This window comes from Polyodon spathula, chromosome 11 (genome assembly GCF_017654505.1).
Source record: "Polyodon spathula isolate WHYD16114869_AA chromosome 11, ASM1765450v1, whole genome shotgun sequence".
Classification (NCBI taxonomy): Eukaryota; Metazoa; Chordata; class Actinopteri; order Acipenseriformes; family Polyodontidae; genus Polyodon; species Polyodon spathula.
Genome location: NC_054544.1, coordinates 40,414,026 through 40,429,730, shown reverse-complemented (window position 1 = coordinate 40,429,730; position 15,705 = coordinate 40,414,026). Strand labels below are relative to the sequence as shown.

General features: G+C 36.6%; 1 protein-coding gene across 1 annotated transcript in view; it reads right to left on the bottom strand.

Annotated features, from left to right (window-relative positions):
• Positions 1-15,705, bottom strand: part of LOC121323554 (ephrin type-A receptor 3-like) — a 113,656-nt gene that overhangs the window by 50,257 nt on the left and 47,694 nt on the right. The window contains exon 4 of the mRNA XM_041264673.1: positions 1,280-1,435. Coding sequence (XP_041120607.1) covers positions 1,280-1,435 — 156 coding nt within the window. The remainder of the gene's footprint in view (positions 1-1,279; positions 1,436-15,705) is intronic.

Here is a 15,705-nt window from a genome sequence, read left to right as displayed (position 1 = left end):
GTTCAAACCCCCCTCAATTTTTTTTAACGGTTTTGTGTAATTATTTTTAGCAATTGTTGATACGGAGGGACGTATCTCAAAATCCCAAATAAGTTAATTGATGTGAGACTGGAATGATGGGGGAGATATTAACTCTGCCTGCCTCCACATTAAGTATATTAACACTGATTTTGACCAGTTAATTTTATAACCAGCTATTAAACCAAAATTTTCAAAAATCTTAAGTATATTTGGAAGACAGTGCTCTAAATCGGACACATATAAAAGTGTGTCCACGGCATATAATGAAATTGAGTGGCAGAATGATTCAATTTTTACTGGTGAAACTAAGGAACTTTAGCAGATAAATTGGGCTAAGGGTTCTACTGATAAGTCGAACAGTAGAGGGGAGAGAGGGCACCCTTGTTTGGATCCACGAGAGATACTAAATAAGTCTGAAAAGATTCCACCTGTGGTAACTCTCACAGAGTACAAAACTTGTATCATTCTAATAAAATTTGGTTCGAAAGCAAATCTCTTTAAAACACACCATAAACATTGTCATTCCAAACAGTCGAAAGCTTTTTCAGCATCAAGAAATAATAGCCCACTCAGTGAATTCAATTTTCCAGCTCAGCAATAACATTTAGTTAGTGGCACTTTAAGGTGGTACTACTAATTTTAGGACAGTGTTTACTTGCCATATCTCACATTACTCCCTCACGAAAGGTGGAGTTGACAATTCGCAAGGAAATAAGAAATGTGCTTCATATTCCATAGGTGGAATAGCAACATAAGATAGGGGTGATTTCCTTTGTAGGTTATAAAACTGTACTGTAAACACACCATTGTACATTTTGGAAATCAGACGCACATTTTAACAGGTAATGATGGAACAAAACAGTTTAACCTCATGCACTTTAACATAGCAAAACCGCAACAAGCAATAGTGCCCCACACAACAAATGCTTGTTTCTGCCACACACCATCCAAGCGCTTCCATTTGTAAAGAAAATTAGATACTTTCCAAATAGATGGTTACAGAGGGAGATATACAGTTCTGCAGTATTAAAAAGACCACTTAGAATATAACCAGTTTCAACTCTTACTGCATATGTTCTATTGCAGAATGTGCTTTATTTTAGCTTTAGCAATTCTGAGTAGTCATGATTACGTTAAGTACCCTAGAACTGGAAATGTGTTGAACCCTTGCTAATTATCTATTTATTTGTGTTTTGTATTAAGTCTACCCCAAAAGCGTACTGCTAAATTGCAGATTCTTGTAAAGAATAAAACTTACTTGTACAGGCCATAGACCGGGGGTCTGTCTCTGCCCGGTAGTAACCTTTCTCACAGATGCATTCTGAAGCACTGTCCAGGCTTGAGTAGCTGTGAGGTGGGCATTTCACACAGTAGGCATCCATGGCTGATGCTTTGTAGAAACCAGGTCGGCATGCTAAAAAATAAATAGATACCATCATTAGAAAACAACCACTGGCAGAAATAACTTGCAGAAAACAGTATATGTAGCATTAACCACAGCTAGTTTTACATAATGAGCTTTCAAAACCATTTCTGTTTATTGGTAAAAATACAGTACAGATTTAAGGGTATTGCACACACAGTAGCAAAAAACAAAAGTGTTGGAATCCTGTGTCAAATATATTTTCTTAACAGAGTAACAGCTTTTAAAAACATCTGCATAACAAGCACATTTGATAGATGACAGACCTAATTATATGTAACATCAACCAGTATAGCTTGTTTTGATTGTTCTGTATTTAGTTTTAAAAGTGTGGTTTTTGTTGTGTATGCTTTTAAAGGAAAGTGATTTTATTTTGTCAGTTCAATGTACTTTAAAGAAACAATCCCTTATGAGATAAAAAAAATAAACAATCTCTGTAATACTAGGTCTACATATTTTTCCCCACAAATTCTTTTGATGGAATTTAAAAGGGAAAATAGGGATATCTTATATTTTTTTATATATTTTTTTTTTAAATTTGTGTTTCTAAAATATAACAATGATAATGTAAAACTAGCCCAAGGATTACATTTGTGTTATGATACCAAATTCAGTTAGATTGCTAAGAGCTTTCCTTTAATGTGTACCATGCTAAAGTAAACACAGGTCCCACCTAGGCCTCAAAGTTACCCAACAACATGAAAAGAATAACTACACAAATATGAGCAGGGAAATATATTCTAAAGATCAACACAGCTTGTAACCCACTTTGCAACTGTCAAATGAAAAAGTGCAAGCTACTGTAGGTAAATGGTTTTACTCTAACAAAGCATTTCTGATTGGTATTGTAACATTACAATCATTGAAAGAGGCCAAATCACTTAGATTTAAGTGTATTGTGTACAACAGGTAATGACAGCATACGTATGGTGAAGTGATTTTAAGAGGTGGAAGGAGTGCTGATTGCATGCCATAACACAATGCAGAGTGCCCCTATAAAGAAATTATTTTTAAGGTAACAGTACAAAAGACTGTGAGTAAAGAATCACCATTATTGGTAATGCAATGCTTTGGGTGCATGACTAAGTCATCTTTCAAATAAAGTGTGAGTTGCTTTGTAGCTCAACAGTAATCTACACCGACAATCCAAATTCCATTGGATCTTAATCATGATGCAACTTACTGTATTCAATCTGTCTGCACCCCTGTATTGTGTCAATGAACTCTGGTTATGTACTTGCAGCATGATCACCATTCAACAGCTTTCTAGAAACCAAGCAGGGATTGTTTCCAACTCCTTACTAAGTGGATCAAAATGCTCCAATTCAATTTCTAGTTCAGTCCTATTCACTCCTAATTATGGTTGAATACATCTCTATGACAAAGCTAATATTTTCCTCTCATCGTCTGTCTCGAAATCTCTTTTTCTCAACTTTAATTCATGTTTAATGTTAGCATTTTGTTTATTCCAACATCCAGTGTACACTAATGAAGGGATTAACAATGTGTGTCTACTTGACTTAATACAAGCTTTGTAAAGAGGTGTTTGAAATGATCACACCAGATATAGATAACAATGAACATGAACCTGGTAATCAAAGTACTCCACAAATATGTATCTCTGGACAATGAAACATGGACACACACACACACATACTCATGCACACACACATGCACGCACACACATGCACATGCACGCACACACACATGCATGCATGCACACACGCAAGCAAACACACGCACACGCACACGTGCACACACGTGCACACACAAACAAACATGCACGCACACACATGAACACACGCACATGCACGCACACACACACACACACACACACGCACACACAGTCTCAACCACTACCACTGATAATCATGATAATATGATAACATTACAGGCACGTCCCAGCTGGAGCAGGATGATTCAGGGTTAAAATGGCTGGCAACGTTAACCTTCTGAAACTGCAAGCCACATTCAGTGATAATGGTATAATAGCTACCGGTCCTGTCTCCAAATCACAGAATGGCTACGGCAGCCATCCAGGCTTCAGAGCCCCTTGTGCCCTGTCTGGAGCTCTCCTGAAATACTTTTCATGAGCCACTTAAAACCCTTTCTCCATTTTATGCAATTCAACTGTATTCCCATAGCGCTGGATGTAAGCGAGCAAGGCACTAAAAAGGCCTGCATTTTGGTTACTCTCCAGAGGGAATGGAGATTTTGTATTCTGTATCCATCGAATATTTCAGACAAAATGTCCAGGGATTCAGTTTTCAAGGTTAGATTTTCAGACTAAAGCAAGTAGACCTGTTTATGCATGTGCAATATGTATTTTGTATGGTTGTTTATTTATTTATTTTTATACACACTTGACATTAAGTCACCTGTGGGAGGTATCATAACTTGTTTCATCCACACTTACACAGTGTAGAACCCCTATAGGAAAACATCTTCAAATAAAAATAGAAAGAAATAAAAGCAAAAAACACTCAGGCGAGAAACCAGTAGGGAAATTGATAGTCTTCATAGAAACTTGTAACATGCATTAGGATATTGGCGCACAGGTGACTAAAGGTTCTACATTAAGATTGTTGTAACTTATATCTTCAATAATCAATATAATCTCTTGTGTTTTTTTTTTTTCTTTTTTTTTTTCACGAGCTGATTATAAAGTCAAATGAATTCTTTGTGCTGAAGTTGAAGAGCTATCTACTACACAGAAATACAACACAGGTAGAGGCAACATGACAGGCAACCACATTCCAGGACTACAACCACTGGCCCTGTAGCTGACACAACTCAGTGTTATACAGGCATCATTGAAACACTAGAAAGAAACATTTTCACAGGGACCTACTTTGGCAGAGGGCATCCTTCAAAATAGCAAACCTTTATACCAACACTATTAAAGTAAATATAATGAACTGAATGGATGGATACATCTGGAAGTGTGAATCTCATTTATAAATGGAGCCTAATTGTATGTTGATGCAGTACATAGATCTTGTCTCGGTACATGTGGTTTTATTTCATTTTCAGGCCTTGGACTCTTAAGCCTACATTCTAAAGCCAGTTAATTATTATTATTATTATTATTATTATTATTATTATTATTATTATTATTATTATTATTGTTTAATTAGCTATTTTCAGTGAGCTCTGCAAATGACCCTTCTGCCACCCCCTCTGGAAAAATAATAGATTTTTTAGAATATACTGAAGTTTAGACTGTTGTCACATTTAAACTCAAACTGCAGTGAGTGGCAAGAAGCAAACCCAGGTTGGGGATAAACAATATATTCAAACTTGATTTAAATGTTGTTTGTCTTCCCCCCAGTAGTCCCGTGTTTTTCAATGTTACTGCAAAAGAGCTGCTTTTTTTTTTTTTAAATAATTGTTTTAATTGATTTTTGAAGTGGTACAAAAGATGAATTTATGAAAACATCACTAAATCATTTCACAACATAAAGAACGGAAAATATTGGGGAGAGTAGAGAAAACAAAGCATACAAAAATAAATAAATAAATAAATAAATAAAATTAAAAATTAAAAAAATGCAATCAAAAATAAAAATCAATAAAACAAAATATAGTTGCTTATAGGTCAAAGGGAGTTCACAGAGGTTGTGGAGAGGTTATAACATGCCCTACATCCCTATCCCTGCACCCCTCCCTAATTTGTAAAGTGGGATTAAAAGACTACCATGCAATGTTAAATCTATCAGCAGAACCTTGCAGGGTGTACTTTATTTTTTTCAAGTATAAGGAATTGTAAGACATCCCTGGCCCAGTGGGTAAAATAGGGTGGGGCAGCTTGCTTCCAGTTTAGCAATATGAGACGTCTGGCCAGTAAGGTAGCAAATGCCAAGGTGTCTGCTTGCACCTTTGTCAGCAAGACACAGCTGGGAATTACACCAAATAATGAAATAAGGGGTGAGGGATCAATAGATACCTGGGTAATTTGTGAAAAGCTCTCAGAAATTGAGATCCAGAAAGGAGCTAACCAGGGACATGACAAAAACATCTGAATGACAGAGGCTGGAGCCTGTTTGCATCCTTTCACAGGTCTGGTCAAGGTCTGGAAAGATCTTGTACATATGGATGCGGTGTACAATTTAAAATTGTACCCTTGATAGAATGAAATTACACACATATTGGTAGTATAATGTCCAGACTTCCCACTGTTTTTGTAGCGTGTCTAATGAGTGTGGAATTAATGCTGTATATCAAGGATATTGCTCCCTTGCTAATGGGATTTATTTTCAATATACTATCAATAGGGGATTCAAATGGTTGTTGAGGAAACTGTGCTACTCTATTTTGTAGAACTGAACTTGTAAGTAGCGGAAAAAAGTCGATCTTGGCAAGTTGAATTTTTTTGAGAGCTGGTCGAATGAAGCAAAACAATTATAAAAATATAGATTTTTAAGGGAATTAATACCATCTCTGTGCCAGAAATGGAATGTGGTATCCATAAGAGAGGGCTGAAACAGGTGGTTGGCACTGATAGGAGAGAACATAGAAAAGGATTGCAGGCCAGAATGTTGCCTAAACTGCGACAAAATTTTAAGAGATTTCTGTTAGCACTAAACTTAGAGGGAGAAAGAGGCAGGGGTGAACATAAAGGCGCAGATAAAGATTCCGACACACATAAAGCTGCATCTATTTGTAGCCAAGAAGGGTTCTCCTCCAGAGGCTGAACATGGAGCCAGTAAGCCATATTGTGGATGTTAGCTGACCAGTAATAAAATTGGAGGTTAGGCAATGCTAGACTCTCCAGGGGTTTTGGCCTTTGTAGGAAAGCTGTACGAATATGCGCCGTCTTTTAGTTCCAGATAAATGCAGAGAACTGGTCTTAGGTGCTAAAAAAATTTTTTATTTATGATGAATGCACTGGAAGAGAAATTTAGGGAGCGCTGACAGAAATATAATGAATCTTAACTGTAAATCTCCCTCCCGACCTGTGAGGGGGCTAAGCAGCGAAAGTAGAGTCCTTTGGACGGTCCGGCCTGACAGGGTCGGGAAGTCGGTCAGTCTGGCAGAGAAAGTATTGCAAGAACTTATTGACTCGAAAGGGAAATGACGTAGCAGCTGCAGATTGTAGAGACAGCTGTACTCGTTTACCAAGGGGTCATGCGTGGCAGCATAAAAGGGGACAGAGAATCACATTCTACTTCTTTGCTTGGTTTTGTATTTGAACCATGAGAGACACAGTAACAACTGTAAAATAATATATGTGAGTGTTTTGTTTGTTTGTGCTTGTTAGTAATTTACTTTGTTTGTGAATCGGGTGATCAGACGTCCTGATAAAATCGGGATCGTTCCGATATTAGGGGCTTTGACCCGCGTCCAGAGGCACCATTTGTCCTAATTTTTTTCTTATCAGGAAATTTCGTATATGTGGCTGCTGTACTGTCTCGTGGTGCAACAGCATACTCTACTGGTTTAGGCCGTGTTGTTTGAGTGAGTTGTTTGCATTGCATATGCGGCTATCCAATCACGTTAACCTGCAATCATATGTTGCGGTATGCATCTGGTTTTACTGGCAAAGTGTCATGGTGGCTGGTGTTGTTGACTAGTCTGTCACTAAAAAGAAAAAAAGAAAAAAAAAACTGGATTCAATCATATGACTGCATTGGCATTTTGTAAACTGTGTAAAAAAAAAAGAGCGCGGCATCACATGGCAGTGAGTTGGATGTGAAGCATCACGCCGGTGGGATACATTTGCCTGCTGGTATTATTATTATTATTATTATTATTATTATTATTATTATTATTATTATTATTATTATTATTATTATTATAATAACATTATTATTATTGTGACTATGAATTAAAGCTTGCGCTCCAAAATAAAAATGAATTTCACCATGAGCTGCAAGAGTTCTAGAGTTATGTCATCGGCAAAAAGGATGTTGTGCGCATGGCCAAGTCACATAGTAGGATTAGGGTTATAATTGGGATTTCATGGACATTTCGCAGAACTGTTTAAACATGAAGTGCATCTAGATAAAGTTTCATAGCACTATAAAGGCCTAAAAATTGTGATAGGTGCATCCTAACTAAAACAGAGTGCTGTCATTTGTTAAAAGGCAAGCATGCAACATCGCCCAACAGTTGCTGCTGACATTCTCTGTCTGATGTGGATTTACATACATTGAGACTGCACGTCTGCATCCATTGAATTGGTTGGAAGTGTAAGGCAAAGCTTTGCCAAGTTATACCGATGTGGAAATCAACTAGAAACTCGGCTACCCAAAAGTATCTGGCATTCTTTAATAAAGTCCATATATGCAGCACGTTCACTTAAACAAGGTTTAACACTCTAGTGTCCATATTTTTCACTGTTGCTATCTGGTCACGCTATTTGTGAATCACCAGGTGGCTAACACGTATCCGGAGCTGTCGCCTTGGGCCAGCACAAAGCCAGAACAGCACTTCACTACAGTCACTGAAATAAACCACCACGCGCACTACTGCACACACCCAGACTGGTGACCTTGTCCAGTATTGTTATTGTGGGGCCGATAGCATATGTTTATTATTTGGGCTGCAATCCCTTGTCTTTTCCCTCTGTGCATTACACATTGGTGTGTATTGCCGGAGATTTATTGTTTGGTCACCAGACAGGGATTATAAATAAAAGACCCCTTTTTCCAAATGGATTACAGGCTCCTGTCTGTGTTTGTTCTTGCACTGCATCACCTCTGCACCTGTTCACAATTAGCAGCCACTTTGCGACAGGAACATATTCATTTCAATAGAGTTAATGCAACCAATTAGAGAGGAAGAGCACAGCACATGTCTAGCTACCGCGCTCTAGAGGAGGGTAAAGTTTGATTTAAAAAGACCTGAGTGTGAGTGTGTGACTGAAATGTCTGAGTAAGTAAATTTGTTTTGAGAGGGTACTGTTTGGCTAATGCATTTATCATGAATAGCTCGCTTCTATTTAAATTTAGTTTATATCCCAAAATCATTCAATATGGAAAAGACATGTAGGAGTGAGGAAGCAGCATCTGAAATGTAACGCAAAATGTCACCTGCGTAGAGTGAGACCTTGTGCTCCCTTCTCGCACGGATCACAACCCGCACAGCCTGATTACTAAGCAGGGAAATAGAGAGGGCTTCAATGGCAATAGCAAAGAGAAGGGGGATTCGGGGCACCGCTTTCTAGTACTACGTGCAGGGGAAAGTATTTAGAATGAATGTTGTTTGTGCGGACAGAGGCTATAGAGGCTGAGTAATGGAGTTTGACCCAAGTATGAAATTAGAGCCAAACCCAACCACTGGAGGGCGGTAAAGAGATCATTTCACTCCATGCAGTAAAAAAGCTTTTTCCACGTCCAGCAAAATCAGAACCCTCGGGAAGCGGTAGAGATGAAGGAGTGAATATAACACTGAAAAAACACATTAAGTTAAAGAACTGGAAGAAAGCCAGTCTGATGCATAGATATTACGGATGGGATGACAGAATTTAGACAACGTCTGAGAATTTTGACCAGGATTTTAACATCCACATAAAGGAGTGAAACTGGGCAATATGATCTGCAATCTAATGGGTCTTAATTCTTTTTCAGGAGTAGCGAGAGCGAGGCTGTTGGCGGAAGATTTAAAGATGTAAAAAATTTCAAAAACATGGAATACAACAAGGGGGATAATTGCAGGGATAATTTCTTATAAAATTCAATGGGGATTCCATCTGACCCTGAGGACTTGCCACTGTACATAGATTTACGCATTTTTCAGTGGGATGCTCCCCCAGGATTAGCCGTTTTTTGGCTGTATTTGACTCTCTTCCTATAAAAATTTACTATAAATCTATTTTTTACAGTAGCATCTTGGAAATGATGTCCATTTCTTCAGAATACTGGGGAACATTATAAAGTACTTCAGAAACCATACAAACTATATATATATATATATATATATATATATATATATATATATATATATATATATATATATATATATAATATATATATATATATTATTCTTTAAAGTATTTTATTAGATACATGTATAAAAATGCGTTATTGTATGACCAGAGTGACATTACAATACTTCCTGAAAATTTTGTTGAAAAATATTGATGTTTGGGCAAATTACAAGACATCAATTCATCTGAGTGATTGCAATGACATATGTTTTTTTCTCAGAGTTGTTACAAGCAACATTATATTAAAACACATGAGACAGAATAAATGTAATTATAAGTCAAATACATCAGATGTGTTTCAAGCCTGTACTGTAAAGTACGGTGGCCCTGTAAGTCATCAAAACAATCGTGTTTACACGATCATGATCCTAGAAGCCACTTCAGTATGATCGCTTTAACACAATACTGGTCCTTAAAGGGTTAAAAGTCAGTTATTTCATCCAAAGAGAAGGGTTTATCCAAATCAGCTTCAGACTGCTGATCAATGCCAGGAGTTTCAAGTTGCTCAAAGAAAGAGTTAATTAATAAGGAAGATTCAGTACAAGATGAGAGAGAACCAGTCTGTGAATCTGGGGGACAGGTCCTCTTTCAAGTGAGGACTAACAGAGAGCAATATCTGCATGTCATGTTAGCTAGATGAAAGTTAAAGTCTGACTTGAAGTGGAAGAGCTTGGTTCACTGACAAAGTGATTTTGATAGAGGTTCAAATAATTTGAGACTTGAATATATGACTTGGGATTAGGGGGGCATAAAACAGAAAAAAAATATCCAAATGAGGGATTCTATGATTTGTACATTTTTAAATGTGTACATCACACATTTGCAAACACATCTGGAATGTTAATTTAACACAATCCATCCCATGCCTGACGAATATCATCAGTCATTTTTTTTTTTTTCAGTTGTGTTTTTTCTTTTTTTGCTGCACATTTTAATCAAGGACAGTACAATAGTTTAATATCAATGCCAATACTAGGATAACCTGGTATTTTAGCCACTCAGTTATGAATTTTCCAGCCAGCGTCTGTCTGTGACCCCCATGTAAAAGTCAAAGACAAGAAGGTAAACAGCCCAGCCTAGAATGTAATTTGAGTGATTTAGAAGCATCACCTTTAGTCTCCTAAAAGAGAACACTGCTTGTCAGAATCAGAGACGAATATATGGTGTAATTGCAAACACAAAGGGCACTGTTTTTCACTGTGCTGTAAAGATAAGACACAATGCCTTATTTAGTGAGGTCTCTAAAATATACCGTACATGGAATAGACTATAACTTAAATGAAGGAGCATTTACAACACAACCTAAAAATGAAGTTACTTTATTCTGACAGACATGGTGGCTTTCTACTGCACAGTATATTATTAATCCAATGAGAACAAACACATGGAGTCCATTTCAAGACATTTATTTAGTTTCGAACAGGTAGCATTGAGTCTTTTCAAGCAAAGTGTTTTTTTTAAAAAAAACAAAAACAAAAAACAATTCATGTTAAATGCCATATGCTTTTATTACAGGATATCTGTGTGGAAAGTAAATTGCTCTATTTTAAATACTGCACAAAGGCTTAGCCTTGTTTTTCTCCTGCATACACCTGCAGATGTAGTTGTCATTACAACTTTGTTCGAACAGGATCTTTTTCATTCTAGACATTTTTTTTTTTTTGTTAGCATGTCTTGTTTCTCTTACAATATGGATGAATAGGGTTGCCTGGATACCGCCAATTATTTAGTTTTATCAAAACTGCCAAATTTCATTATTATATAATTTCAATACAAAAACTATTATTTGTATATGCTGGCATCATGCACTTAAATGTATGACTGCTACTCTTTACTATATGTAAATAAAATTCAAAAAGTCAATATATCTTATTATTTGGTATTCTCATAACTAATGCTACTCTATTGCATCTGCTTAACAGTAAAAGCATTTTTTGCAGAAAACACACAATTAGAGTGGGTTGGGGAATCACTGATTTACTTCTGAGACTAACAAATTGAGAATGTTGGAAATCAAATTAGATTGATTGATTTCTGCTTATTTTGATTGCTACTAGGGGGTGCCAGAGGTCGTGGTTTTAATCAGGAAAGAAAGATGCTGATGCTCATGTGAATGGCAGTATGCCATCGCTCAAACAAGCACCTCTCATGAACAAGCATTCAAATATTGTCCTAACAGTGTCCAGCCCCACTGAACCTATTCCCCATAAAGGTAGAACCAAATACGATAGGTTTGTAACGGTTACAGTTTTTGGAGCACAAACTAGCTGCATTGTTTTTCCTTGAAATATAGGCTTGAATTGAGTCTCAAGTATAAGTATGTGCATTCTAAGTGTCTTGTTCATGAAATTTCTCAGTAACCTCAATAACAGGCCTGTGTTGGTATTTAATCATTGCAGTTGCTCCACATATTTATCAGGCTATTAAAATTAACTTGTTCACTAACCTTGGCTGGCTCTGGGAGTCTGTTCTTCTGAATGCTCAGGGATACCACAAAAGAAAGTGATTACAAAGCTTTAAACTGCACAATACTTGAAGTACCTAATTAATTTTAAATCTGCAGGCTTCGATTTCAGAGATCTAAACACTTGGACTACTGGGGAGTTTAGCTCGCTGCTGCCGTTGCCTAGATGGTGGCCTGGCCTGCTTCCACAGCTCTACCTCTTTGTTCCCATGCTGTCTGTGGTCTGGGGGTCTCCGACACACTTTGCATGCTGAGTCTCAATGGGCAGCTACTGCTGCCGGCAACCAGCTCCTTTCCAAAAAGAGCTTTGGGACTGAATAGCAACTGGTACCAGCTCTGTGTTCACATAATCTTGTAACCAAGTAGGCTCTCTCTCTCTCTCTCTCTCTCTCTCTCTCTCTCTCTCTCTCTCTCTCTCTCTCTCTCTCTCTCTCTCTCTCTCTCTCTCTCTATATATATATATATATATATATAGGTATATAAGAGAAGAAAATAATACTCTAAACCCTTATTGATAATCTATAGATAGGAGCACATTCTTATTAGCATCTATCCACCTGTAAGAAGGGTCGTGAGGATCCAGGCATGCTTCCTCAGGTCCGTACGAATTAGTGACTGCTTTCAACTGACGAAAGGGTGATTCACTACATATATATATATAGTGATGTATATATATATATATATATATATATATATATATATATATATATATATATATATACACACACACACACACATACACACACACACATTATATGCCGTATATTACAGTGTGTATGTGAGACAGATATAATAATATATAAAATCTCCAATAACCTCAGTTAGAGGACTTTCCTATTAAACATTAATCTCTCCCTGACTCAAGTCTTGTTTTTATGCCGATCAATAGCTTTTAGATGTAATGTTCTACGGCTATGAATCCGGGGAGGGGAGTAGAGTGCATTTGATACTACAAAAACAACTGTTTATTTGAAGAGATGATTCAGATAATTAGTGTATTTATGGAATTATGTTTGGCGTGCCAGTCTTTGAAAGTGAAACGTGGGATATTGAGAATAAATCCACACCTCTTTAAATATGTGCACAGTTTGATGGGGCGATATGACATAATAAGTTCATTTAAGTGATGAGTGACTATTTCATATTATGATCAAGTTGTGTAATCAATTACACACAAATGAATAATTCAGTATTTTATTAAGCACTTATCGTGGTGCTCTTCTTTTGCTCAGTCTAAATGAGCATCATTCAGATACTATAGTTTGCATTTGATCAGGTTTCTTGCCCACAGTCACAATGCACACACATGTGATAATTTGATTGCTGTACCATCTCTTTGCTGTTTACATTTTGTGAGCTGTACCATAAATCACACAGTAATAAAAGGAACCACAAAGGCATATTTTAAAGGGTCATGAAGTAAAAAGGACCAAGTGCAGCTATGCAAGCCACTATAGCCTCCCTGTAGTCCAGGCACATGCTTTCATACACATTCAGAATCTTCTCTTTATGTCTCTTTTTTCTGTGGAATCTTACATACAGTAAGTACCATACTATTAGAACAACATTTAACACCACAACAGTGTTGTTGTTTATCTATACTATACTCACCATACATGACAAAATTGGCTAACACTGTTTAAACATCCATAATAGTCAAACCTGACAATTTGGCCACATACAGTTTGGTTTAACTTGTAAATCAAAGTTAATTCTTATTACAATTTGTCAATTGTATTGTATTACTGTATAACCAATTCCATTACTGGTAAATTAATGACAAGACTACAAAGGTAAAATAGACCACATGTGGAAGTCAGTGAGAGACATTCATGGCCAGGTGTCGAAGGGAAAAACTTTTTTTTTTACAGCTAGAATAGTGAAATGTATCTGGATGGAGTAAAGCATCACAAGTGAATTTCCTCCAGCATGAAATAAGAAAAAAAAAACTTCTACAGTTACAACATGCTTTCAAGAGTATTTATATGGATTAAACCTTTACTTTGAGATCAACTAAGGAGAAAGCCAATTGACACTTCTGTGTAACTGTGGGTCACACTTGAACAGAATAGATTTTGAGCTAAATTGAACTCCGGTTCATTCTTGATCAAACAAACAAACTTAATTGTAGGCAGCTGCTGCACCTTCAATGCTTTAGTTGCTTTAGTATGTAAGCTTACAAAGCAGATGATGTGAATTCATAGTCTCCATAGCATGTAATATTAGGAAAAAATATGTGTACCCATGCCCTGCTTATGAAGAGATACACAGCAAAATGTTTCAGGGGGCTAAACAATCTCTAATTAACAGTGAGTATGATAGGGTCTGTTTGAAGTAGTGCCAAAACAATAAAAAACGTCTCACATATTGAAAAAAAAGAATGCTCCTTACAGCTATTCTGTAGGGTTAGGGGTGCATTTCCATGTTTTATTTTTAAAAAGAAGAGGCAGCTCATTCATAGAGGGAGAGAGGGCCTTATAATGGTAACCATGGAAACATAATTCCAAAATGGACCCCCTTTTGTCATTTTGGATCTCTTCCTTGACAGAAAATGTCCATGTGATTACCAGCCACTCGTTTTTCCTTTACTTAAAAATTGATTTATCAAGCTTCAGTAAAAAGAGCCCTGATGTAAATGGATTTGACGTCTTACAGAGAGTCCATTGGGGGTACACTTAAAAATACACTTTCAGCAGGGTACACTGTTGCACATTTTCAAGATATTAACTGTTAAAGCCAACAGGCAATTTAGCTATTAGGACTCTTAACATATTATTCCTACATGGATGGCCTTTTGTGTTAAGTTTCAAAAATGGCTATGCTCAAATATGCTCTGCCGATTTATCAAAGGCAGGTCTTTACAAAACTACAACTATTAAATAATTTTAATATTTGTAAAAAAAAAAAAAAAGTTTTTAAAAGATTCCATAATTATTATTTTTTTGAGGCAGATTAAAAGCCTCATTATAAAATCCTCTGCTTCATTAAGAGTCAAAAAATCTGTCAAAGGTACTACATATTTTCCTTCTCAGTGTGACTCCATGTAAAGATTGAAATGTGCCAAAGTTTTTTGTTCTTGCACTTAGAACAGTTATTACCAGCAATCATCCATACAAAATTAATAATAATCCTCACTAATTAATGAATTAATACTTATATATTTAGAGAGCAGGATTAGTGAAGAGTTGTATTACACATTAGACTCTCTTCTGACTGCTGATCCAACAGTAATCCGAGTAAGGCTTCCCAATATTTGATTTGAACTTGGCAGCAGTGTGTCAAGTTGTATCTGTTCCTTGGTCTTCTTGCCTACAGACATCCCCTTTGATTTGGCAATCCTTCCTTCATAGCCCTGAGTAATTTGTTGCATCTCAGCAGGTTAAGCAAACTAAGTGCTTTTTAAAGATTTCATTTGCCATTTATATCGATTTCAAGTGTGGACGAGAGATAAGCGCTAGGCAACAGTCCGATAACAATGAGAAATAATCATTCCCTTTTGCATTTGTGGTAGGCCGCCAGAAGAGTGCCAAGACACATCCATCAACATAAACACCTTTTTCTAACAGTAAATGGTAAAACAGCAGGTTGTACAATGTGCCAAGCAATCCGCACCATCACTGTAGGTGTTTTTTTGTTGCAAAGTCTTAATGAATAAAATGACACAAGTCCATTGTTCATTTTACTTTGATATTAATAGCCTGACTGGAATATCTTTCTTGAGAGCCCAAAACATAATTGCATAATTCTCACCATGCTTCCCAGTTTCAAGCCAACATCTACTTGAAACATCTATTTAATGTATTGCCAGTTAACGGTATGATTGTAAAGTGGAATGGACATGTTTCTCTAAACTGTGTTTTTGCTAAT